We start from the raw sequence: 27,221 nt of genomic DNA, 5'->3' as shown, positions 1-27,221 counted from the left end.
TCAAAAAAGATAAAAGTACAAAAAAAGGTAACTTACTTTTCGTATAGGCTGAAGCTCACATGGAGGGGAATCTAAGAAAAAAAAGGTCGCCATGTTCCACTGTTACTCATTTGGTCAGTTTCTTTGGTGAATCTTGCATTTTCTTGTACTGCCATAAGGAAATATGAATGTGTTGTATGCACTCGTTCATAGGTCGGCATTGCAAGATATTGCCATGGGATAATTTGATTTCGTCTTCAATAAAGGTAGAATAGCGTTAGCGTTCTACATACGAGAGGTTCTACGGCAATAACTAACTCTTTAGCCCGATTCCACTTAGAGGCTGAAATCGTTCGGAGCCTGTAGGGCAAAACGCACAAATATTGCAGATATCCTTTTATGGCTGAATGCCAAGACTCATATGGGCCTTTAGATAGCCAGTTGCGTTAGACTCCTGGAATGTATACACCTCATAACGTATAAATGTAGTTATATCTCTTGTTATATTATAAACACTTGTCAGATACTTTGAATATGCGGCCTAATAACTGCCACAGCTTTGTCACATTGTAAGCACATCATTCTTGTATTCAATTAGCTTTCTAAGCAAAATGTTTAGAACTCTTCGCGAACAGTTATTAATTTTCTGTTGCAAATGCACAAATACTAACAGGATTATTCATTTAGGACTTGGAAATAATTAGAGTTCACCCATAAATTTTACCACCTAAACTCAAATGCGAAAGCAGAGGGGTAGACCAAGGTAGTGTTAAGACAAGAGTCTATTATGGTCACACCAATAGTATTTAATATATATACTTTCTTTCTGTGCAGCTCCCCAGTCGAAGACATGGACGGCTTGCTTGGAAAATGCCTCTTCGTGGCGGTTGCTGTAACAGTCGGTAAGATTATGCAGCCAATGAGAGGTATTGCCATAACTTTACGTTGTCGGGTACCAACTGGAAAGGAGATCGCGAGAGCCTTTCCGCAATGTGTTGTAAAGCTCCATTTCGTATGCGATCCTGGTGAAATCGGAACAACATGCAGAAAAATCAGAATCACATTAAATTGCAAGAAGAATGGGGCTTCCCGGTGTCACAATCCCTCGAATATAATGCGCAGACGAGATGTTTACTATCATTTACTGTAATTTGGTATCGATGGAATGCATATAGAGCCTGTGATGAGTTCTCAAATGAATACCTCAACGGATATTATTAAGGCACCTTTATTGAAATCAGACACACCAAGAACGTAGACTGTTTTGCTTAGATATCACGAGCTCGTGCATAGCCAGCTGCACAACAGTAAAATTCCCTTTGAGGCACAAAAGCCATTACTTTTATGCTCTCACTCTTGCGGACTCAATGCAGCAACAACGACGAGGGTCAGCAGCCGAGCGCGCTTAGTGTCCACGAGGGCGCGCCCTCCTATACATATGTGTATAAAAGTTCATTCCTTCGAGCAGTCAATATTTAGTGGCTGTGTCTGTCAGCGCTTAGTTCAGCGCAGCATTTTTATTTCTTGTTATATACGATCGTGGAACAAGCGAATCCTCATGCGGGAGACAACGCCATCACATAAGAATAAAAGAATATATGCTTTAATCGTCCCTTTACTAACCGCTTGCGCCTTCTTTGTTGACTACGATTTGTCACTCAGTGTATCCGTCTTTGGGAGCCTATGACACCCATAACAAAAGTGACGAGCTGTAGGGGCTGTATTTACAAGTAGTTTTTCTGTCTTCGTACAAATGCAGAATTTAAACTAACACTGAATAGGTGCCTTTTCTTTTAATATTTGAGAATAAATGACTGCAATATAGTCAGGTTGGCAGACTTGAAAATTGATGGCTATAAACATCAACAAATATATATTCCAGTACTTGCTCTTTATTTCTGCTCCCCTTTTGGATTATACAAGCAAACCACCTTTGACTTGTCATTTTGCAGCTATGCTGATTACGGCCCCAAATGAAGCTGGGGCATTTCCACCTATGCTATGGGGCCCTATTCTAAAGGGCCTTGGACGAAATGAAGACAATGTGAAGTGACGAAGCATCAGTCTTCGTGACACAATGCGGCTGGCTTCCGTTCCATTGACGACACCTGCTTCATAACTGAGTGAAATGAGTGAACAAAAACGCCCTGGAATTAGTAAATAACTGCCCATTATTGGAGATAAATTCTCTTTTGTGTCGAGTGTTACATTTCCTTCTTATTTCCTTTCGTGCATTCACCCTTAAGCGCTGCTATGGATATATTTGTCATTTCTCTCCAGGGGGCCGATTTTAATTAGTCATATCATGGGAATCAAACAAACACTGACACCAAGGACAACGTACGGTAAATTACTTGTGCTTCACAAATATAAAGAAACGAGAAAATAATAGAAATGAAGGTAAATCTAAAAACAACTTCCGCAGGTGGGGAATGCTCCCACAACCTTCGCATTACGCGTGCGACGCTCTACCGGTTGAACTACCGCGGCGCCATTTCCCCATTCACTTTCTTGGGTATTTATGTCTCCTAGTAGAACCCTCGGACTGTTAGCCAGCGCTACCACTCACAAAACTTGGCGACGGATGTGGAACATTCCTTCTGCCACAGGAGTCAAGGGAACGGAATGTTTTTGGGTGAAGGCAAGCGGTCAATAAACACACATATGTCACCTGACTGCACCATTGTTGCCGGAACCGAGAGCAACGTTATGTAATGAACGTAAAGGGGGTTAACAGAGGGGCCAATATTTATTTTTCATATCATAGGAAGGGAACAAACACTGACAGCAAGCACAACATACTGGAAATTCTGCTTAATCAATGAAAATAAGGAAGCTATAAATTAATGGAAATGTAGGTGGATGAAGAAACAATTCGCTGCAGGTGGGGAACGATTCCACAACCTTCGCATAACGCGTGCGATGCTCTACCGATTGAGCTACCGCGGCGCGGTTTCCTCATCCAAAGTTGTTTTTTCATCCACCTTCATTTCTATTAATGTATCGTTTCTTTTTTTTTCATTTATTAAGCAAGTGTTCGGCACCACACGTTCGCTACTGGATTGTCATTTCAACTTTTAACGGCTTGCCTTCGGAAAAAATAATGTGAATAAATATCGAAATTCGTCTGGCAGCAACAAACATGCTCCCCGAGCCGTACCGTTGATGGCACTTTCACATAAGGCAGGAAAGGGTCAGGGAAATGTTGCCGACGATCTTTTTTCCAAGTCAGCTACGGTATCAGAAAACGTTTAATTCCAAATTTTTGTTAGTAGCTTATACAGGAGCATGTTTAATAAACATATATTCATTCAGATACACTATCTTGAAGACGGGCTTCAAACTACTTATTTTCGTTATCCACCGAAGATCAATTTTACATGGTTGGTTAATTAGCGAAGCTTCGTGAATTACGCACACAACTATTCAGCTTGCTCCATATCTGGAGGTCACCATCAGAACACTCGAATGATAACAATAATGTTACGAGGATTTAAATTGCCCTAGTTCTTAAAATTTGTCACGCGCTTCTGATGAAGCAGGTGCAATAGCTTGGATAGGTTTTCTTGACGCAGTTCAAGTTCATGAAAATGGAACACATGTGTTCAACTGTGTACCTCAAACTTTACAATGTACTCTCTTACTTTACACAAGAAACACCTCAGCGCCGCGTTACATCACAAACGTTGTGCGGCGACATTTTCTGGACTAATGATTAAATTCGAGGAGCGTGGCACCAGTGCCACCAGCAGGTTGGCAACTTTGGCCACTGGGTGGCCGTAATATTATAGATAGATAGATAGATAGATAGATAGATAGATAGATAGATAGATAGATAGATAGATAGATAGATAGATAGATAGATAGATAGATAGATAGATAGATAGATAGATAGATAGATAGATAGGCCGGCAGGCAGGCAGCTGGAATTCGTTGAAGCAGAGGGATATAATGGTACTCGCCTTAGTACCAACTGCCTGGGGAAAAGCATTCGATAATTTTTTTCAATAAATCTTAATAGATGGAGCACTGTGGACCCGCTTACATTGGGGTTGGGACAGAAAATACCGAAATATTAGAGAATTGCGAAACACAGGTTGATTGTATGAGGCTAATTATTATAAATAATTTGGTTTTACGACAAAAAACACAGTATGATTAGGAGGCCCATAGAAGTAAATTCTGGCCACCTGAAGGTTCGTTCGAGTTTCAAACAATGTACGGTACACGAGCTTTCTTGCATTTCGCCTCATGAAAATGCGCCGGCGGCGGCCGGCATTCAGGCCCGCGCCCTCGGTCGTCTCAGCGCATCGCTAAATGCACTGGTTTGGGGTGGCTGAAACTGGGAGGTATGAAAACCGGCTTCTACATGATTGTCGGAATGCGCGCTCTTTTTGCGTTGACACTGTTCTCGAGGTTGCTGGGCGACTGGAAAACAGTGAATTTGGTTTATCTTGCATGACGCGACTGAAGACCCCGGACGGATATACGAACATGCGGACACATAAGGCGAACATGATATGCGGACAATGCAAGAGACACTTGCGAATATTTGTGGCAATGTAGTTACAGATCTAGCTCGTAAGTTTAGCACCGTGAAATCGGCAAATAGGATCTTGAACGAAAATAGGAGTAATTGCAGGCGGTCAAATTCAACAGCAAGTCATACCTATAGGCAAACAAAGCAAATTCCTGTGCGTATGTACAAACGAAGTAAAAACTTACTCAAGCACCCACGAAGATAATCTGAATATAAAGGGGAAGTGGAATACAGCAATAAACAGATATCGGACACTTTGGAGACACAACAATTATACGGTAGTGCGCGGAATCAGTATGGGAGGCCAGCACTAACGCTCGTAAATGCCATTCTGTACATAAAAGCAAATATCTTGTCGGGGTTGGATGTTAACGAAGGACAGCAGGCCGGTTGACATTGGGGTCCACGGATAAAACCACAAATGAGGCCGTGCAGGGTTATGTGGGTGAGGGTTCGTTTGAAGTTATTGAAGCAATTAACAAGATTATCTTGAAGAAAGACACTTTAACTTGAATCAATATAAGTGGTCGGTTGAAGTAAACACAATTATCTGCTCGTGAAAAGATGGGAAACAAATGGAGGAAGAAGTCAAGAATGATAGAAACCAAGTGCAGGGTAACTGAAAATTTATATAGACAACCAGGTGTCCTTACAAAGGAAGTGAGAGAAACAGTGACAGCGAGTTGCATAAAAAGAATGCAAAGTAGGCTATCGGGAATTACGAGAACGGGACGAAAGAAATTAGAAGGGAAAATCTGTGGGATAACGCAAATGGCAGTGCCTTGTTATTTCAGGCTCGAGCTGGTTGCTTAAGGAAAAAAATCAAATCGTAGCAAATATTCGCAACAAGATGAGGCGTGTCTAGGCTCCAGCCAACATACCAAGACCCTCAGGACACCTTTATAGAATGCGAAGCGATTCGCCCAGTGAAACATCTGCTGACGTACACTCATCAGAAGCATTGGATTTGAAGTGGGCGGAAACATCAACCGGTCAGCCGTCGAGTTAAGCAAGTGAGGTTTCAGTATTGGTTAAAAAAAAAACAGGGAGGGAACTGACACGACCAGCTCCAATAAAGGCCAAGGTAGTAATACGAGATTCATAGAGAAGGTATGGGGAAAAAAGGTGAAGCAGATGTATACAAAAATGTTCAAATGAAAACCATGTGTAGCATACCTGATTTCTTCGAGCAGCCTATTTCACCATTTGCCACCGCCCCGTTTCAAACGGGATGCCAATAAATCATCATCATCAAGAAGCGCCAAATTTAAGCCGTAAAGCGATTTATTGCTGGCATTGGAACGGTAATAGCAGAGCGAATGTCCTTCAAACCTTGCATGCGCAAGGTTTTGAGCGGCAGGCACTAAAGAGAGTGTATATGCGTGTGTACGTTTTCATCGTGCTTCCTTTTACGTGCGTGAGTACAAATCCGTGTTTCTGTCTCGGTATTTGAAGCTACCTGCACAGGAGTGCGTCGATACGTGTGGGACCAAAGGCGCGTTTGTACGTGCCGGCATAATCCATGCGCTTGCTCACTTTTTCCTCCGTGAGTGCATGCATTGGATTCTGTAAATGTGCAGAGGCGCGAACGAGTATGGTATCTGTGTGTGTGCGTGTGCGTGTGTGCGTGTGTGCGTGTGTGTGTGTGTGTGTGTGTGTGTGTGTGTGTGTGTGTGTGTGTGTGTGTGTGTGTGTGTGTGTGTGTGTGTGTGTGTGTGTGTGTGTGTGTGTGTGTGCGCGAGAGAGAGAGAGCATTTCTCTGCTTTTCCTACTCTCGGAGACACGTGGGATAGGTTTTTTAAACGCATATTTAGTTCTACAGAACGGGGGGGGGGGGCGAGGAATGCATCACACTTCACCTGTAGTGATATTTCATGCCAAAAGGTAAACGGACACAAAACAATGCGCCTCAGACGTCATGATGGCCGCCCCAAGAGTTCATTCGAATGGCATCACCACCAAGGACATGGCTCACCGAGTTGTTCACTTTCTTTATCTTCCTTACCTCGGTGCCAGTGCTATGTCTTCAGGGTAATGACGCGCTATATCTCCACCACCATTGCGTCGTTTCTGCGACCAGGCAAGCTTGAAATAACTGCTTGTTTAAAAAAAAACAACGTAAAGAAAAATTGCGAAGGACTGGCCCCCAGGAACATGATAGGGAGCAACGCTATCGACGACATTATCACAAATGGCTAGATGCGGGAAGATCGACCTAACACATGTTCTTTTTCTGCATCAGTTACCCTTTGAGAGACCGTTTAATGGCAGCATATTTGTTCGCATAGTCATTACAGAAGTACGTTCGATAAAAAATTATTCGCTTTGTTTAATATTCTAGAGGTCGGGCTTCAAACTACTCAATTCCTATAGCAGCCTCAGATAAAATTTCAAAAGGTAGTTAACGTTGCTTCGTTAATTACCCACACAACTTCGCAACATACTCCATATCTACAGGTTACACATCTGGATACTCGAATAATAAAATGATGATACCAGGACGTATAGTGATTTCATGTTTTCATTTCTTGCCTGACTGGCCTTCATTTATTTCAAATATGCTGAATGCTGTTGACGATTCAATAACAAAAACATGTTATCTAATGAAAATGTGCGTAAAAGAGAATACTGACATATATTCTCGATCACATCTGAGAGGCCGCGACTGCGCTGCAGTGAAATGTACAAGCATTCAAATCTGATGAGCCAACGCGCAGCCATCGTTGTCCTTACAGTGATTTTCAGCGCAAGTTCGCCTAATAATAAATCGTATTCTAGACACGTTTTTGGAACTGCATTGTTCTTCATATCACTACAACGTAACAATAAGATGTGCTACAACTTCAATGATGGTATACTGGGAAATTGATTGGGGCATTCGTTCCGTGTGCGTTAACCCTTTTAACAAAATAATGCACCATTAGCAACTGTCGTTTTAATCTAAGACCTTGTAAGAGGCAGCAGCCCGAGCATGAACAGGTGTTTTCAAGAATAAAGAAAGAGAGACAGAAGGTAAAGGAAAGACAAGGAGGTTAGCCACTGTGAATACCGGCTGGCTACCCTCTGTTGGGGAAAGGGGTAAAGGGAATAAAAGGAGAAGGAAGAGAGAAAAAAAACAAGAAAAATTCATGCAGTAACGCTATATTACGCGCAACAAAAGTCAAAGGCAGTTGGACAATTCACAGGCCCTTAAAAACTTCAACAAAGCGCTTAAGGCCTTGCGTACCGAAACCAGTCTGGACCAGTGCCCTAGAACTTTCCCTTCTGTGAAGGGGCGATTGTCCAGTTTTTCGCGCGCGGTCACGAGCACTTTTCTTGGCGCATTGTAACGTGGGCAGTCACAGAGGAGGTGCGCTATCGTCTCATCGCAGCCACAGGCGGCACTTACAAAGGCCTAATCGTTCCGCATTGCAATGGGGACAACCCCCATGCGCGACTATTGCGAATTAATTGAAATGATTCAGCGCGCCTTACGTTATGTGCCCGCTACGGCGTCGAGTGTGAAGCTATTCGGACAGCATGGAAACGGCTGGGCACTAGACCATTTCAGGAAATGAAGATCCGTGGACTATGACCGTATGCATCGATGGCATAGAAATCGACGTAAGCGTTGTTGCAGTACCTTTATTCAACAGGTTTTCGCGACCGATTGTCTACTCGGTGCGGTCGTTCTAATGCGCATAAAACTTTACCCCCTCTATCCCCTCCTTCTCTCTTTCCATCCCCGTACCCCTTCCCCCGCTGCAGGGCCGCTGCAGGGTAGTAAATTGGATGTGCATCTGTTTAGCCCCCCTGCCTTTCGTATCTTGTATTTCGCTCTCTATCTGCATGAAAACGTTTCATCTGAGTTGCTCCATGCAAGCTGATACCAACAAGAGGAGGTTCGTATCGTAGGCCGTTTACAAATGTCTAACCATCGATCAGTGGGTTAATCCGAATGTTTCCTACTTCAGGAAGGCGTGGTACCTTCCTGCCTTTCAGTACGGTTCACAACCACGCAGAAGACGAAAGTGCTACGTGAAGAGCACCGTTGGTTCGAACCGACGAGCTACTGTAACTCAGGTCGCCTGTGTCGCTGCAATTAAGGATTACATAGGAAATGTGGATTTTATTTGACGTATCACGAATCAGAATGCAGCTGCTCACGACTAGCCCACGTAGGTTTCTTTCACTTCGTACTTCGCCCTAGAGAGATGGGGCAGGTCACCGACATACGAAAAAAGAACTCGACAGCATAGAGGAAAGCATAGAGGATTGAAGAGAAAAAAGCCAGGGGGTGATCATGGACATGTACATGTCCGGTTGGCTACCCTACACATGAAGGGGAGGAAAGATTTAGTAGCAGTTTAGCAGTAAAAAAGAGAGAAATGCAGTAGCCTTTAGTCGTACCTCGTTGAGATCGCGAAACCAACAATAAAATCACGTTAACAAAATTACAATGTGTTGTTCAGGAGCTCACTCGAAACACACACACACACTCATGCACAGAAAATGTTCAACTGCCTCGTCGCTCGTTGTACACCACCCTGTTCGCCATACCTAAGAAATTTTAAATGCGAAGCCCAGCCATGTGCAATGCAGCAACTTCGCTGTGCGATAGGAAAGTCGAGCTGTTAGAGAGTGTGGTTATCGAGATGAAGGGGCACTATTTTTCTCAGCAGTAAAGGAATGAATGAAAAAAATGAATAAATTAATGATTGAATTTTTCTATTTATTTACTTATTTATTTATTTATTTATTTATAATGAAAAGGGAGTACGTAACAGCGCTAGAAGCACGACTCAGCACATCGAGTGAGGGGAGGCGGAGATAAAGAGAAAAATTCAGAGCGCTTCGAGTATGCGAAGACGGAAGACGAGCGAACTTGTATTGTTAAATAGCCATATTAGGTTCTATATTGTGGTTGTGCTACATTGGCTGAATAAAGGCATGAACACATAACTTGGTTGTTTGTTTCCACTCATCATTTTTTAACGTTTTTCTTTAAATTACTCGTTCTTATATTCTTTTTTGTAGTTTAAATTTTTTTTTAATACATACACTATGACGTTTTGATATGCATCGTCATAGACTAGCGCATGGGCACCAGCTTTCATCGCTCCAGCGCATTGTTTTTGTCAACCTCTCGGACACATTTTTCCAGATCCTAACAATAGGCAGCTTAGGTGTACAAAGAGTGCAGGCGGCAGGCGAAGTCGCAATTAAAGGTCCAGAGGGTACAAGCGCGCGTCGAAGATACCAGTTGAATGCCAGTGTAGATATGGGAGGTGGCAAGCAAACGATTGGAGTCACCACATAGCATCCGTCTTTGCAGTGGCGTAGGCGCCCGCAGTTCCTGGTAAGAAACGCTTCCTGAAAACCACTGTTCCCAATTACTTCGTCATCAGCCCTAGCCGTTGCACATTTATTAGTGGCAAGCGCTGTGAATTACAGCACCGTAGTTGTGACAACAAAATACAACTTAGCGAACGAGTGATGCCTTTGACTTAAGATTGTGAGAGCAGTAGAACCGTGGGTTCAGCAAAGTGCTATTGTAAACAGACAGTTTGGAATAGCGTTTCTCGCCATACATACGTTAAACGTAAGCAACTCCGCAGCATCTTACGGTGCACGTCCCTTCAGGGCAGAGTTTATTGGACGGGAACCCCAACATAATAAGGCGTTATAAGCTGTTTTGAGAGTCGTGACAAACATATTCAAGCCAACATAGTGGATTAGCAACCATCATGTCGTTTCTAGGGCAAAGCGTCTGGTTACACCTATGGAGGCCGGATTTCGAACGCCGGACGCTCCATGCTCTGCTCCATGCAGTTGGGTTATTAGCCTGCGCTCGATGGAAAATGTCCTCGGAACTTGTCCTCAGTACTAATAGATGCTCAAGGCCGCAAAGACCAAAAGCGCTTCTTAAAAACTACTGCACCGTGTACACGAACGCTTGCGACTGGTAGCGGTCAATGCTCTTAGAATGCGTCCACTCTTGCTATCCCCTCCCCCTTTTCCTTATAGATATTTAAGGCGAAAGCCTTTCTAGGCTCACGGTGCAGATTGTGTCAGCAGACCTGACCGCCGCAGTGTCCGCCGAACCGTCATCACGCCATATGAAGACAGATTAAAGGCATATTAAAGAATGGAATATGATTGACAGTGGCAGTTTGTGAATGATAACGTTATTATAGAGATTGGTAGTTGTTAATGTTGACTAGTAATGACTACGGAATTATGAAGGCGTTGAACAACGGCTTGTAATGACCACAGCTGATTACAGATGACTAAATATGCTTACTAGTGAGCAGTAATGACTAACAATGACTGAAATGACTTGTAATGACTATGAAATGACCAATATGTCTAACGACAACTTGTAACAACTACATTTGATTAGAAATGACTACAAATGCGTTGTAATGACCAGTAATGACCAATAATTACGGAAATGACTTGTAATAACTACTAATGACTACGAAATGACCGATATTTCTAACGAGGAATTGTAACGACTACGGTTGAATAGAAATGACTAAAGATGCTTAGTAATGACCAGTAATGACTGATAATGAATTAAATGACGTGTAATGACTACTTATGACTAGGATATGACCAACATGTCTAACGGTGGCTTGTAATGACCACAATTCATTGCAAATGACTAAAAATGCTTAGTAGTGAGCAATAATGACTAATAATGACTGAAATGACTTCTAATGTCTAGTCATGACTTATAAATGACCAATACGTCTAACAGCAACTTGTTACGACTGCAATTCCCTAGAAATGACTAAAAATGCTTAGCAATGCCCAGTAATGACTAATAATGACTGAAATGACTTGCAATGACTACCAATGACTATGATATGAGCAAAATGTTTAACGACGGCGCGTAATGACTTCACTTGATTACAAATGACTAAAGATGCTTAGTAGGGAGCGGTAATGGCTAAACGAAAGCAGAGCAAGAGAAGAGGTAAAGAAAATGAAGCGAATGATAAGAGGAGGAAAAGTAGGCGTTCACCGTTCACCTCTTAAGAGAGATCTTAAGAAACACTTTAAATATTTCGTACCATTAGTCAATTTTTACAGCGAAGTTGTAAACGGCTAGCCGATTCCTCCATCCATCAGTCTTTCGCAAGTACAGCGAACACTCCTCTGGCGGTTCCACATGGGCATGTGCGAAGTGGCGTCGTTTCTCTCCGCTGCAGCCGATCACGAATGCAGCATGTTCTACCGGCTCCAAAATGGGCAGATCACGTGTCAAAGATACTCTTGAGGAGCACACAGTTTTCAATAAGCAAATCCGCGAGCAGAATCGTGAACGGAGCTCGTATACGCCGTGCTGATGCTGTAAGCCGAGCACAATAACATACTCGTGCAGCCGAGCGCAAGCAGGAACAACGTACTGAAGACCAGGCTGCCTACCAAACCGTTGTTTAATACACCATCGAGATTAACGCATTCATACACACTGGGGCCACGCATTCCATCTTCGCTGGTTGACGCCGGGCGAAGTTACTGAACGCAGAGGTACGTATCATGCATTTCAAGGCACTCGAACGCATTAACCACGGCGTGAATTGCGGCCAAGGTAACTGGGGCTTGGGCAGTGGCTTTTATTGTTACAATCTGAGAAGAATAAATCTTAAACACATGCACTATTGGAGTCTCGTTTCATGACAATTGTTTGTGGGCTGCAATCTGAGGAATAATATTGTCAGGCATGCAAGACTTGGTAAGAGCAACGGTGTGGGACAGAACGGCATGGCAATATAGCCCGCGTCTACTGTATTTCTCAAATCATGGCAAGGCATAGAGTATACATATACCTAATATATATGGAATCTCAAGCTGGCGTCGACGGCACCAATTCTCTTTCAGTGCCCATGTAATTGCTACCGCATTAACACAGCAAAGTGGATACAGCCGTCCATGCTTACATCAATTGCTATTGCGGTGGTGCCAACACAGCGCTGTGACTTTAACCACTGGCATGAAATTAACGTGCACTCAGCCCATTAAAGCATTCTCACTGATTTCCTAGCCGCCGTGGTGCCGTAGTTGCTTTGGCTTTGCGCGGGCGAGACTGAAGGGCCGCTGTCGAACCCTGGTGGCGGCGGTGCCATTTCAATGGGGGCTAAATGGGGATACGCCCGCGTAGCTTGAATTGGAAGCACTTTGATTCGCAGTCCCCCACTATGGTGTGCTTCATACTCGTATGGTTGTTGGCGCCCATAAAACCACAGAATTTAATTTTTATTTACTGCACTGCTCCTTTGTGCGCAGGTATGAGCGAAGCCGGCCGTAAAAGTGACTGAAACGTTAAGTAGGATTTCACTGGACGCTGAATGACGCCGACAGGTTCTCGTCAGTCGCATCTCGTTCACAAACGCAGTGAACGCCTGGAACATTGCTAGTGGCACTCATTACCACGGCAACGTTCTAATACGTAGGGAGCCGCTATCATGCTGTTTCCTTTGTCCAGCATTGTTGCCCTGGCAACCACGACGCTCCAACTTGTCGCCGTCGGGTGAGTTCGTGGGCAATGCGAAGCCTCGCTATTACTGCCAATGTTTCTCCATTCAGGTAAAACCAGAAATTATTTTTCTTCAGTAACCATTCATGGTGTTTCAAGTAGAAACTGAGAATGGACTTAATTATACTTAAATGACTAGAGCTCGCTTCGCAGGAAATCAGGTATAATCCGGTAAATATGTGTGCCTGAGAATGCCAAAGCTTATTCTTAATTGATTTTCTAAATTTATAAATATGCATTTCGAGTATTCTCTATTTATAATTCAAAACTTTGGGAGTTCCAAAATAAAGAGGTTTGTATGAGTAATGAATGGAATTTTCGAAAGCATTCAAAGCAAAGATTTATTTCTACTGTTCCCAAGCGCACGCTTCAAGGACAAATTAAATATTAAGAAAACTACCTACACCTGTTTGTAGAAAAGCACCATTTTGGAGGGCGTATTTGGGGGAAAACAGCCGAGGAGGCTTTGAAGGTATGCTTCAATGATTGGAAGGCTTGAACAGACAGCGGTGCAGCTGCGATGACGGAGTTAACTCTGTACAGGGTATTGAACACTCTTGCGTTAAAATTTAAATTCATTACTTCTAGGCGGCAGGGTCCTGGGCCTGCCCTCCGTGCCCCCGAGTTTGACCACTCCATGTGGCGGTTCGAAACAAACGACCGAGTAACCAGTTATCGCGAATTTACCAAGTGTTACCGCTTAGCTCGATGGACAATGCCGCCTGCCCAACCGGTGCTCAATCGGGAGGAGTCTGTCAGCCTAAGGCAGGTACAGACCGGTTAAGTCCTCGTCCCGGCACTGATACAGGTGCTTCACCCGGAACTCTATCCGAGTGGTGTGTGCGGTGTGTGTGCGGTGTGTGTGCAGTGGGTCCGGCGAGCCAATGGCACATCATGTGGGGCTGTGTCAAGTCCCTGACCGAAGCTACCTCCAGGACATACCCATCCGTTCTTCATTGTGCAATGCAGTCTGCAGACAAGGACTTTCAATTACGGGCTGTCCAGCAGGCCCGGGTTGCGCTCGAAAAGCAGAAACCTCACGACCGTCCTCAAACGGGCCGAACTGGGGTAGTTCAGAGTAGGGCATTCCCTTGGTCGAAGCTTGGCCAAGCTCACGACGCGTTAAACCGTCGGGTGTAGGCATTTTGTATAGATATTCCTATCCTATCCTAGACGGCAAAACAGTGATGGATGTCTACACGACAGCCTTGTCGGTGTATGTATAGGGGTCTTTTGTATAATGTAAAAGTTGTTTCGTGCTGTAAAACATAGAAGACACAAGAAATATTTCATGTGGGAAATTTTCACTCCCGAATGGCCACTTGATATGCTCGCCAGTGTGAAGTGATAGACGTATAAGCGATTTACTTGAATTGTTGCTGGAGATATTACTTCCATTTTCGTGCGTGGACGCCGAGCAGAAATTGCCAAGGCTTTGAAGCACTAGTGACGAACAACGCACAATAGGGGGGAGTGAGCGTATGCCTTGTTACGGCCTCGGGGACTGCTTGTTTACATGTAGAATCCTGTCTCCTTCAAATTGCTACCGCAGAGCTCGGTAAAATGAAAAGCAGTGGACAAACTTCGCATGCTTGCCGTTCTTTTTTTTTCACGATACGCTGCTTTGCTTACCTTGCTCAAGTGTAAGACCTTTTCTTTTTCTCGTTCTAGACCTCAACAGCCATGCTGAAACTCTCTAGACTTTTTCTTACGTTCTTCTACGGGAAGAACGTTTTCTTAGCTGGATACAATATTAAGCCTAATGAACATACCAGCAATTGAAATATGGAATTTTACGCGCCAAAAACACTATCTCAATATGAGGCACGCAGTAGTGGCGTACACCAGAAACTTGGACCAGGTGGCGTTATTCAATGTGTACGAGTGGTCTCGCACTTCACCCCCATCGAAATACGGAAGCCGACGCCAGGATTCGATCCCGCTACCTCGTCATTAGCAGCCCAACACCATGGCCACTAAGCAACCATGGCGGGTCCTAAAGAACTTTTGTTTCATCCTTATCTCCTGCCGTAGATCCTTGACAAGGATAATCAATTTACAAAATCATATTTCTAAATGCTTTGTGTCGCATTGTTTCAAATTTTGGTCGTTATTTTAGCCGTCAACACACTTAAGTTTTGTCTTTGCAGCTTGCGAGATGAACAGGCAACAATTCTTTTCAGTGAAGCTCAAATAGCAACAGCAGGTGCGCCAATGTAAATGGGTGCAAAGCCGCTTTGGCGAGATAGGACGCGAAATCTCTGTGAAGACTGTGAGGAAACCAATGGACACTGCTGTTGGCCTTGTAAAACACTCTCTTTTTCATCAGTAGGATGTACACTGCACAAATCCCCATCGACTGGAACACCTGGTCGTAAGCTACCTTGTGGCGTATGTTGGCACTTTCTTACTTTGCAGCGGCACTTCGGGTGCACGGGTGTTCGGCATTGCTCGTTCTTCATATTATCTACCTGCCCGATGTCAGACACTACGCAAGCAGGCAGGTGCAGTGTGTGCGGTAGACATAAATTGTACATGGTCGTTCACTCAGTACGAACACGGCGAAGTATGGCCGAGCTCAACTGAGCGCCAGCGCACATGGCGCTGCCGTGCATCGAAGCTAAGCGGCGCAGGCGTACCGAGGCTTGAAGGTGGGGATTCGTGTCATCTCCTAAAGCGCGGGAGCACGCCCTGCTTACTTTTCTGTCAAGCACACCTACCTCTAAGCATGCTTGTAATGCCAGAGCGCGCGGTGACAGCGTTGCGAGAAAGCGCAGTTCACTCCCTGCGGCGTCTTGTGTAGTTTCCACGGACGACAACTGGGCGATTCATGTGTCAGTGCCACGATCCCAGTTAAACGCGTGTATTGTGGCAAACATCTCAGGAATGATTTGGTTTGGTTTACAGGGTTTAACACCGCAAAGTCCCATTCCCTCTGAGGGGCTTCGGATAATTTCGATTACCCGGTGCTCTTTAATCTGCTGTGCCATCACGCAGCACACGAGTGTTCTTCTATTTTGCTTTCATTGAAATGCGGCACGTGCTGCAGGTATGGAACTTGGTTGTCCCGGCTCAGTATGGTCCAGCGCTCTAAGCACTGAGCCACCGCGGTGGAGTATTCGCAGGTCTTGAGCGCACTCTGGTAGTAACAAGAGTTGATGGAGAAAAGCCTTATGTTCTGCGTATGCTCCCTAAAACATGTTTCAAAGCGGCAGCTGCCAACACCATATACCCGGATAGGACGTCTGTCTCGCTGTTCTTGGTTGAAGTCGTCCAGCGCTCAATCATGGTCGAAGTCGCTCGTGGATCGCTTGATGTGACTTCGATGTTCACCGACGACCTAGTTAAATTCACAACACATGCCGTAAATATGAACGAAAAAAATCAGAATGCATTCGATCCACAATGCAAGTGTTTATTTTTATATGAGTCATTGCTTGCATTATTAGGCAGGCTGAACGACGATGTGTTTGGTCGGAAGCTGATTCTCTCAGTTATAGAAACTTAATCCCAGTGCCGACACGCCTTATATGGGGTCTGTCACTCTGCTGGACTCCAATGAAGGCTTTCCGCCGCCACACTTATTACTTGGGACAGGCAGAGTGTTGGGCGAAGCATAGGCAGCAGGAGTAAAGAACAAGGAGAGCTGCTAACTAGCAAGAAAAATTGTATTGTTGATGAGGCCACTGAAGATTTACTCGTGCGAAGTCTCTTACTTTCGTGTGCGTGGTGCGCTTCCGAAAGCTCCCTCAGTTGACTAGTGGGTGGTTCGCCTCCAGCACCTATCACAGCCTGAATTCTGTTCTGCAGGAAATTCTATAGGAATCGACAAATGTTCGTGTTTGATATAAGCTGCTCCAACTCCTCGTGGACATTAGCCCACAACGCATCCGCTTACCAGGATATGGAGGTACTGGTAGTCCAGAGCAAGCTCCATGTTGCCGCAGATGTCTTTAATGATATTGAGGTCAGGGCACCGGAAGGGCATTCAAAGACTACCACGTCAAAATAGCAACTTTCTTGGACTTGCGATGAGCGAGTTACCATGCTACACAACGAAATCATATTCCGGAAATGGCACCCAACAAGGTATGGGAGTAGCACATCGTCGAGCAGGGCACAATACGAATCTCCCTTGAAGCGATGCTGGATTCTCACGAGAGGTGGCAGGCCTTCGGCTTGGGCCCCTCTGACTTCGGCTGAGACCCCAAATGCCTGGCACAGGCGTCCCAGGTATTTGAGGTCCGCCGTGTACAGGTGATGCTTCACGGTTGCATTTGACACATCTGACAGCCCTGCACTATTCCTAATTTCGTCAACACTTGCAGTTGCACTATCCACAGCTGCTGCAGCAGTGGCCACGTCCTCATCTTCAGTAGTCAATTCTGCATGGTCTCGACGTGGAGCACCTTTAATTCTCTATTCTTTCCTGTGTACTTGGACGATTGGGTTCACTGTTGAAAGCGGCAAACTTGTCATTTCAGATATCAGCCTTTGAGGGTAGCTTTGCGGGTTAGACCTACAATGTTCCGTCTTTTCCCTTCTGAACACATGGCATCACTGTCTTCCCGAACGCTCGTCGAAAAGTAGCGTACCACTGCTAGGTTTCAGCCGTTCTATTACCGAGCGAGTGTGAGAAAGAACCAAGACGATAGAAAAAGCATCATTCGCAACTGCACTGCTCAAAGCGTGACGCTGTATCAGCAGATAAAAATACGTTTAATAAAACGACGTCCGGTTGGTTGAGTATTCACAAATAATCCGATAATTTTTTGTTGGACAGTAAATTCATTTAGCAGGGAAATCATTTGCAGACCCGTAACAGCGTCCCCAGCAGGTAAGAGATTGCCATGCCCATGTCAGCATGGATTGGCATAGTGCGATTTCGAACAATCTTGGGCGGCGATAGCGTGAAGGCGGGTGAGGCGACAGGCTTCTTCAGGAGGGGCCATTAGAAAATTGGAGGATAGTGTCCATGGTATCGCTCGTGGGTTGGGCATACAAAAGAATACATCTAAAATGCTCTGGATGTGCCCGTACATCGCGGGCTCCGCCCTTCAATGCAAGTCCAAGTGGGACGCCTTGAAGAAGAGCTCGGATTTCACGAACCAACTACAGGCCGTCCAGAGGGCCCGCGATGTCGTGGAAAGTCACTACCTCCCTGTCCTATCGTGGGGGGAGCCACCCACTTGATTGGGGAGCCTTCGGTTCCCCCCAATCAAGTTCCTCAGGACACTCTAATAAAGTTCTTGTCACTGTCACTGCGGACCGAAAGACGGATCAAGAACAGAGAAGCTGCTCCACAATGGTGAGGCATGGACTAGTGAACACTCTCCTATTACTCGCGTAGGTTCATTGCAGGGCAGTACGGGTCGGAACAGAAAGAAGGATTCGTAGCAGGTGGCAAGAAAAAGCAGGACAGTTGCCTCCGGATAACTAGCCAGGTAGGCGGCGCAAACGGCGGTGTACATGTTTCAGTGCAGCAGACTAGAGTGGGGGGGGGACCAGTCCAGGCCTCTTCAAGTGAGTAGGACGATCAAGCTGGGTGGGTGAATACCCCTTGCTCGGCGTCTGCTTGAACCGTCGCGATCATGCGTGATATACATACATATGAAGACAGGCCATGGCAGCGCGTCAGGCAAGCATCAACTAACAGTTATGACTGTGCAGGGCGCTCTCCTCTGTGCAGTCATTTGCTGGCCCGCTGCCCACCGTGAAGCTTGATCGCGAAACGCCGATGCTACCCATCTTGAATCACGGCCGCTCCCGCTGATTCCCGTTGCCACCGATTCATTTATCTGGCAACGTGGCTCGCTAACGATGGTCGATGTCACATCCAGCCTGGAATAGAAAAGTGACCGAGCAGCCGTTGGATTTGGGCATGGTACCGCGTCTGGCATGCATCAAGTAACAGCTCTGATTGTGCACGTTAGTTACCTCGACGGTGGTACTTGTCCTAAGAGTGACGATTACTGTCTATTCGCGGTTTCGTGCCCAACTAAGTTCCGCGCCAAGACGAACAGCTTTTTTTTTGCGAATGTCGCGTTGTTGTTCCTCTGCCCAGTCTTTGTTGCTCTTAGTTCCCGGTGATATATAGTCCAACTCTGGTCGTTCCCCTGCGCGAACAACTCAAGAGCAATTGCTTTCTTCTTTGCTGGGAACCCATGCGTAGGCTTGAGTCAGGCCAGGCAGCAATACTGCGTGAACTGAAGGGCGTCAAGGAAAAATAAAATGCGACAGATATGACAATTAGCCAGCTATCCGACAGAGTTACAATGCGGGAGGCCCAGGTAGAATCACGTAGCCAAACCGATAACTGTGGCCTTGACCCTACGCTGTGGGTAGTCACTGTAAACCTAGAAGAGGTTAAGGTGAAATGTGACTACTCCGAGAACAGGCAGCGTTGGTGAAACCTGCTGTTCTTTGGTCTTCAGGATGACGCGAAAAAGAACAGGGATGGCTCAGAGCAGGAAATAATTACATTTTCCTCTAATCATCTAGGAATCACTAAAACTGAATACGAGTTTGAACGTGTACATTGTTTGGGTAAGTTCGCTGTTAACAAGCAAAGGCCCATCATTGCAAACTGACGTTTTTTTAAGGACACACTGCGAATTATGACACCCGCGCACAAGTTTAAATACTCCAATTGTTCTATTCGCGAACATTTTTCTTTGCCGACCAGGTTAGCTAGGCAGAAACTACTACAATTCACCAGAAACCAAAATAAGAAGAGCGAACTGGGCGCTGATAAATTGCGCATTGAGAAGAAACACATGTCTTTGATACCACGACTATGTCAGTTGTGCTATCAGCAAGATAGGAAGACAAGAGCAAATGCACTAAGGAGCAGCCTAGGCCATGTAGCACTAGTCCTCGGCTATCATTATTATTTACTAACATCCGAAGCCTGCTTCCTAAACGTGATGAAGTGTGTTCTCTTTTGGATGATACTAACAGCGATATTGTGGCACTGACCTGGCTTCATTGGCTTCATACATTGTAATGAACAATGAAATTTTCCATAACCAAAATAGCTATAACGTGCACAACCGTGATCGTTCCGTTAAGGGAAGTGGTGCTGTCCTTATCGCCATCACGAAAGCGCTTGCTTCATACCAAGTACATAGTGATTCTTCTATGGACATAGTGTGCGCCGCCGGTGCAGCGGCATCTTTCAAGGTATTGGTTGGCGTCTGCTCCCGACCGCCAGATTCTGATCTCTCTTGCATTACTAAACTTCATGCCAGTATTACTTCTGCCATCCAAGCACGCTCAGCTGAATTCATTTACTTGGTTGACTACTTTAACTGCCCGAACATTGACTAGAAGAATCTGTCATCCTCGTGCCGCACCTAATCGGGGCTTATCAGCCTTACTTTAGACTTCAATTTTTTTTTCAAGTGATAAATCAACCAATTTGCGGTTCTACCGCTTTAGATCTTGTATTCTGCAGTGCACCTGAAATGATTGGCGAGGTTCTGTACATCGATGGTTTTAGTGATCACAAGTTTATTCATTTAGAGCTTAATGGCCCATTAGCATTTCAAGGTACTACAACCAGGCAAATTCGTCATTATAATAGAGCCGATTATAAAGAAATTTATATAGGACTTAACGACTTTTTCATTCAAACGTTCTTGCCCCGAGTTTCGGATAGGTCTGTTGAACAAAACTGGGTGCTTTTTAAGACCAAGATAATTAATGGAGCATACAAATATGTTCCCTTGATTGCTATCTCAAACGAAAAATCTAAACCATGGTTGCGAAAAGCTCTCCATCGTCACTGAAATCAAAAGAAAGGTCTCTACAAGAAGGCCAAGCTCGTGTCTACACCATTTCAAGTGATAAATCAACCATCTCGTGGTTGTAACGTTTTAGATCTTGTATTCTGCAGTGCACCTGAAATGATTGGCGAGGTTCTGTACTTAGATGGGTTTAGTCATCACAAGCTTATTCATTTAGAGCTTAATGTCCCATTAGCATTACAAGGTACTTCAACCAGGCAAATTCGTGATTATAATAGAGCCGATTATAAAGAAATGAATAATAGACTTAATGACTTTTTCATTCAAACGTTCTTGCCCTGATTTTCGGATACATCTGTTGAACACAACTGGGTGCTTTTCAAGACCAAGATAATTAGTGTAGCATACAAGTATGTTCCCTTGATTTCTATCTCAAAAGACAAATCTAAACCATGCTTCCCAAAAGCTCTCCAACGTCATTGAAATCGAAAGAAAGGTCTCTAGAAAAAGGCCAAGCTAGTGTCCACACCATTGGCTTGAGAAAAATACAGTGTATGTTTAAATTCTCATTCTTCTGGTGTTCGTGTTTCCAAGGATAAATATTTTTCTCACGACCTCCCCTCCCTTTTAAAACCCAATCCCAAAAAGTTTCGGCGTGTGATATCTCCCGGCAGTACTAGCCATAATATTTCACTGAGCAATGATGACTATCTGCCACTTTCAGATCGCGTATGTCCTCGTGCATTTAACAGGTTACTTTGCATCAGTATTCACAAGGGATGATCATTTCAACGTACCCGTTGTACCTTATCATGATCGGCAATATATGACCCCCCATTATTGTAACCGTTGAAGGTATCGCTCAACTCATTGATAACCTAAAGATTTCTACAAGTGCTGGTGTTGACAACATTAACGCTAAAACATTAAAAAGCTCTGTATCAATTTCCAGTCAAATTCTTTGCCTCCTCTTCCAACAATCACTACAATCTTGATTGCTCCCTACCGACAGGACAATTACCAAGATGACCCCTGTGTTTAAAAGCGGAAACATAAATTCACCCGAAAACTACCGTCCAATTTCACTGGCATGCATTTGCTATAAATTACTCGAGCACATTATCGCTTCTCAGTTTTACAGTCACCTGGCACATAATTCCTTCCCTTTTCCGGAACAGCACGGCTTCCCAAAAGGATTTTCTTGGGATACTCAACTGCTAGAATTCGCGACTTATTTGCATATTAACATGGACGCTAACCTACAAACTGACTGCACCTTTTTCGATTTTCCTAAAGCTTTTGACCACGTTGCACTTTCTGTTTACTTTCGAAATTATCTGCTATTTGCCTAGATACTTTTACACGGTCATGGATTAGTAGTTTTCTTTCTTTCCGCCAATAATTTACAACACTTAGCAACTTCATCACTCTGAGACATAACTTCAGATATACCTCAATGCAGCGTTCTTGACCCTTTATTGTTTCTCACATACAATAACGACCGGCCCGCTAATATATCTTCTCGTCTACGACTCTTTGCTGATGACTGCATCATTTACCACTCAATTAATTCCATGCATGGCCATCTCGTCCTCGAAAGTGACTTTACCTAATTTCCAATTGGTGTAATAAATGGAAAATTACACTTCACGCGAATAAATGCAAGGTTATCTCTTTCAGCCGCATGTGTGCGAATTCTAACTTCTCGTATCTCATAGATAGCACGATATTGACTCAGACATCATCAGACATGTATATAGGTATTCATCGCACGCATTATCTATCATGGGCGATGCATGTCAACACCATTTGTGCGTAAATTTCAAGGACACTAGGGGGTATCTGCGCCGGAACCTGCGGAATTCCCCTAACAGTGTTCGAAAACTGGCCTATATAGCAGTTGTGCGGCTACAGCTCGAATAAGCGCATCCACATGGTCCCCATATCAAAACTACTTAATAAACCTGCTAGAAAGCATAAAAAAATGGAGCCGCTCGCTTTATTACAGGTAGCTACAATACCCGTTCCAGCGTAACACAGATCATACTTGATATCTCTCTTCAAGCATTATATGTTCGTCATTCAATCGCTCTTTTATGCCTATTTCATAAATATCGCCGCTGCGCCAGGCAATCTGCGTTACCTCTCGAAGCGCCGTCACGCATTTCGAGCCGTTTACATAATCAGTACAGCATCAAGCGCATATACGCAAGAACGCAAGCGTTCAATTCATCAGCCCTTCCAGATGCCATCGTTCTTTGGAATGATCTTCTCGATAATATTGCATCCATATGCAACCGTCAATCATTGCACGATCAACTGCGCGAATACTTTAAAGTGACATCGTGACGTTAAACCTTCACTTGTATGTAATATCGCGCTTTTTGGCTATTCTTTTTTGTAAACTCCTGCTTTATTTTTTTTTCTTTAGTCATGTGTCAGACATTTGTGCTATATTTATATACTTCAATTATTTTGTGTACTTTGCTCTTATGTTGGTTGCTGCTCTTTAGTACTAGCCCTGCGCAATGCTTTCCCTTCTTTTAACCTGTATATCTTGCATTACTTATAATATCCTTGTTTGTCTCCCTTACTCAATGGCCTCTGGGCCGCTGTAAGGTATTGTAAATAAATAATAATAATAATAAATAAAACCATGAAACATTGAGGCCAAGGTGGCGGCATCCAAACCAAGCCACTGTGGCCGAATTTTTATGGAGGCGAAGTTCAAGGACACCCGTGTGCTGCTTAACTTCATCGCACGTTAAAAAACCCGCTGGGTCGAAATTATTCGTAGCCTTCCTCCACAGCTTCTATCAAAGTCAGAGTCGCTTTGCGGCGTTGAACTCCTTAAATGAAATCAAACCAATCCTCAGAAGCGTGGAACAATACATGCATTTAACTCGGATCGTGGCAGTGAGAAGTTGGGACCACGCAGTTATTGTGGGAGAAAACGACACAACACGCTGCATTGAGTGAAGTACACTTTCCCGCAACGCCGAAGCGGCACGCCCAAGTTCTACAAGCATGCACACAATTAGATGTGCTTGTTCGTATGGGTGGGCGGCGCAACCAGGACGAAAGAAAAGAGGAGTACACGAGACGAGCGCAGAGAGGAACAGATAGGAACACGTTGAATCACCAACTCGCCCAGCTTCCCGTGTTATTTCAGTTTAGATGTGCTTCACAGCAAATCTGGTACAGCGTGCTCCCGCGCTTTAGCCGGCGAGAAGAAGCCCCGTCTCCGAGCGCATGTGCGCCTGCGTCGCATAGCTTCGCTGCACGGCCACACTGCACCGTGTTCGTACTGAGAGTGGATGACCCTATACATTGTCGTGCCAATAACCTCTCTAACAGTGGCGAGCGGTGGAAACCACTCGCGATTGAGCAAACACTTTATCTATGAAAAAAAAAGGCTATTGCGTGCAGATTCAGATTACCTTATAAGTCCTTACCGGACATGAAGAGACAACACCGAATAAGACGCAAACTACTAAGAAAAAGCGTTGCGAACGCGATATTTCAGGAGCAAGTGCGTCAGTGAGTGCCGCATCCGCCCGAAATTTGGTACAAGCTGCCGCACGACGCTGCCTGACTCCATACTTCCCTAGCTTCACTTGTGCCCGGCACGGCTACCGGTAAAGCGGCATCCATAAAAAAAAGTTAGTGCAAGCTTGTCCTGTCTATCTAAGCTTTACAACTCGGCAAAGAATGTGCCATGAGCAGAGAGAGAGAGAGAGAGGTTTAATGATGTGAAATGCTGAGAGGTCGGCCTGAGGTATATTCCTCTAGCCAGCTACTCGGCATTGGGGGAAGGGGAAGAGGGAAAGAAAGAGGGAAGAGGTGCATGATGGGTGACGATGACGATAGAAGGAAGGAGTAGAACATATCGCAAGCGATTTGGCATGCTCACAGTCTGCAATCCAAGCCCGTTGTTTTTAAAAAGTTCAGTAATGCCTGAATGGCCTTGAAACTCGATTGAGGATCTGGCCAAGGGCCTAAAATAACGTCCTCCGACAACGGTGCGCTGTCGAGACACGTAAGGACGTTGTCCAACCTTTCACGCTCTTCCACGTACTTAGGGCAGTCACAAAGCACATGACCTATAGTCTCAGTCACATTGCACACCTCACAGTGTGGAGACTCGGTGCGTCGCATGAGGTGCACGTATCCGCGCGTAAACGCTACCCCCAGCCTTAGTCTGTGCAGAAGACTGGCACTGCTTCGTTGAAGTTTCGGTGGTAGCCTAAAAGTCATGGCAGGGTCCAATCTCTGGAGTCGTCTGTGGCGATTATCCGGATTGTCCCAGTGCTGTGCTGTCAATTTTCGGATGACACTGGAGAGGAGACAGTTGGCGTCCGCTCTTGAAAAAGGAATTGAAAGCAGTGACTCTCGTTCTTCGAGCGCTTTCTTTGCTTCGGCGTCGGCCAGTTCGTTGCCCTGTATACCACAGTGACTGGGAATCCACTGAAATGTGATGTGGTGGCCGTTTTCTTCTGCTAAAGTGTAGAGCTCGGCAGTTTGAAGAGCCAACACTCTGTAAGCGCTTTCTTTCAACACCACTCTAAGTAGTTGAAGAGCCGATTTTGCGTCGCTGAAGACTGTCCATATTTGAGGAGGCTGTCGCGAAATATATTGAACGGCCTCTCTGATTGCCACTAGTTCCGTAGATGTTGAAGTCGTCTTGGTATGGAGACGAAACCGTCGAATGACTTGATGCGCAGGCACGACGAAAGCCGCACCAGACGCATACGACGATACCGATCCGTCTGTATACACGCTCACCGAGGAGTCATATTCTTTCGATATATATTCAAGTGTTAAATGTCTGAGGCCGACGGTAGGTATTCGCGATTTTTTAGAAATTCCCGGAATAGATAGACGCACCGGCATTTTGGACATTACCCACGGGGGCATATGTGGAAGGTCAGCCGGGGCAAAGTATGGTGGTATGGCAGATTCTTGCCATTTAACGGCTCTTGAAAAAGTGGAGTCCGGCCGTATATCGGGTAATGTCGATAAGGGATGGTGTCCATGACGACAAAGCAGTCGCAGGAATACTCGTAGAGGTTCGCATCGTAGATAGACAGGTAAAGGGGTGACGCGAGCCTCCTCAATTGTTCCGTGGTTTGAAGTGCAACGTGGAACACCGAGACATGTTTTCAGTATCTGTGCCTGGGCACTTTCCAGCGTGCGTAAACATGACGGGCTCATACCTGATAAAACTGGCAGGCTATACCTAATGTATCCGACGTAGAGAGTCTGGTACAGCCGGAGGAGCGAACGCCCAGATGGACCCCACTTCATACCGGCCAGAAAGCGAAAAACTTGAGCAAGCCCAGTTAATTTTTTCTTTAACATTGCCACATGTTTCGACCATGAAACACCGCGGTCAATGACAACGCCGAGGTACTTGTGGTGGGTGACATATGGGATGGCATTTCCATTGATCATAATTGGATACCAACACATAAGCTTCCGTGTGAACGCTATCGCAGCGCACTTGTCTGGGGCCAGTTGCAGTCCTTGGCACTGCAGGTACTGAGACGTTAAAGAAACAGCACGCTGCAGTCTGGCACGAATTTGCGGTCGCGTGACTGCGGATGCCCATATGCATATGTCGTCTGCGTATGTACTGATGTGTATTGTATCAGGAATTATTTCCGCAAGGCCAATAAGGGCAACATTGAAAAGAGTCGGGCTGAGAACTCCTCCTTGAGGCACTCCACGGACCACAGCGTGTCTTGTCGTTTCGCCATCATTCGTGGACATCAAGACTGTACGACCATTTAGGTAATTATCAATCCACATGTAGAGACGGCCGCCGATGTCTAAATTACTGAGGGCATCAAGAATGGCTTCGTGCAGTACATTGTCATAGGCTCCTTTTATGTCTAAGAAAACTGCTCCTACAAGGCGGTGTCGCTTCTTTTCGTGTTCGATCGTGGACACGAGATCAATGACCCCATCTATTGCAGACCGGCCACGTCTAAATCCGGTCATCATTTCAGGATAAAGCTCATTCTTTTCCATGAACCATTCTAATCTAGTGAGCACCATCCGTTCCATCACCTTACCGACACAGCTAGCTAAAGCTACTGGCCGGTAAGATGACATTTCGTAAGGCGATTTTCCTGGCTTGAGGAGGGCGACCAAACGGCTGGTTTTCCACTGCTTCGGGACTGTACTGGATGACCACGTGGCGTTATAGTATGACAGCAGGACTTTCCGACCTTCCATCCCAAGGTGGCACAAAGCAGTATACGAAATACCGTCAGGTCCAGGGGCAGAAGATCGTCGCGACGCAGCGAGTGCAGCTTCCAATTCCGGCATCGTGAAAGGAAGGTCAAGACGATCATCTTTAGGAGGTAGCACGGGTCGATCCAATGTTGGACATGCTGAAGCATCGGTACGGGTGACTCTTTTACAG

General features: G+C 45.2%; 1 protein-coding gene across 1 annotated transcript in view; it reads right to left on the bottom strand.

Annotated features, from left to right (window-relative positions):
• Positions 1-16,980, bottom strand: part of LOC142586180 (uncharacterized) — a 71,597-nt gene extending 54,617 nt beyond the window's left edge. The window contains exons 1-3 of the mRNA XM_075697431.1: positions 16,942-16,980; positions 16,084-16,182; positions 37-71 (exon numbers count right to left, since the gene is read on the bottom strand). Of these exons, the coding sequence (XP_075553546.1) occupies positions 37-71; positions 16,084-16,182; positions 16,942-16,980 (173 nt within the window). The remainder of the gene's footprint in view (positions 1-36; positions 72-16,083; positions 16,183-16,941) is intronic.
• Between the last annotated feature and the right edge of the window lie 10,241 nt (positions 16,981-27,221).

This window comes from Dermacentor variabilis, chromosome 6 (genome assembly GCF_050947875.1).
Source record: "Dermacentor variabilis isolate Ectoservices chromosome 6, ASM5094787v1, whole genome shotgun sequence".
In the NCBI taxonomy this organism is placed as follows: Eukaryota; Metazoa; Arthropoda; class Arachnida; order Ixodida; family Ixodidae; genus Dermacentor; species Dermacentor variabilis.
The sequence above is the reverse complement of the archived record's forward strand: the minus strand, read 5'-3'. Positions and strand labels throughout refer to the sequence as shown.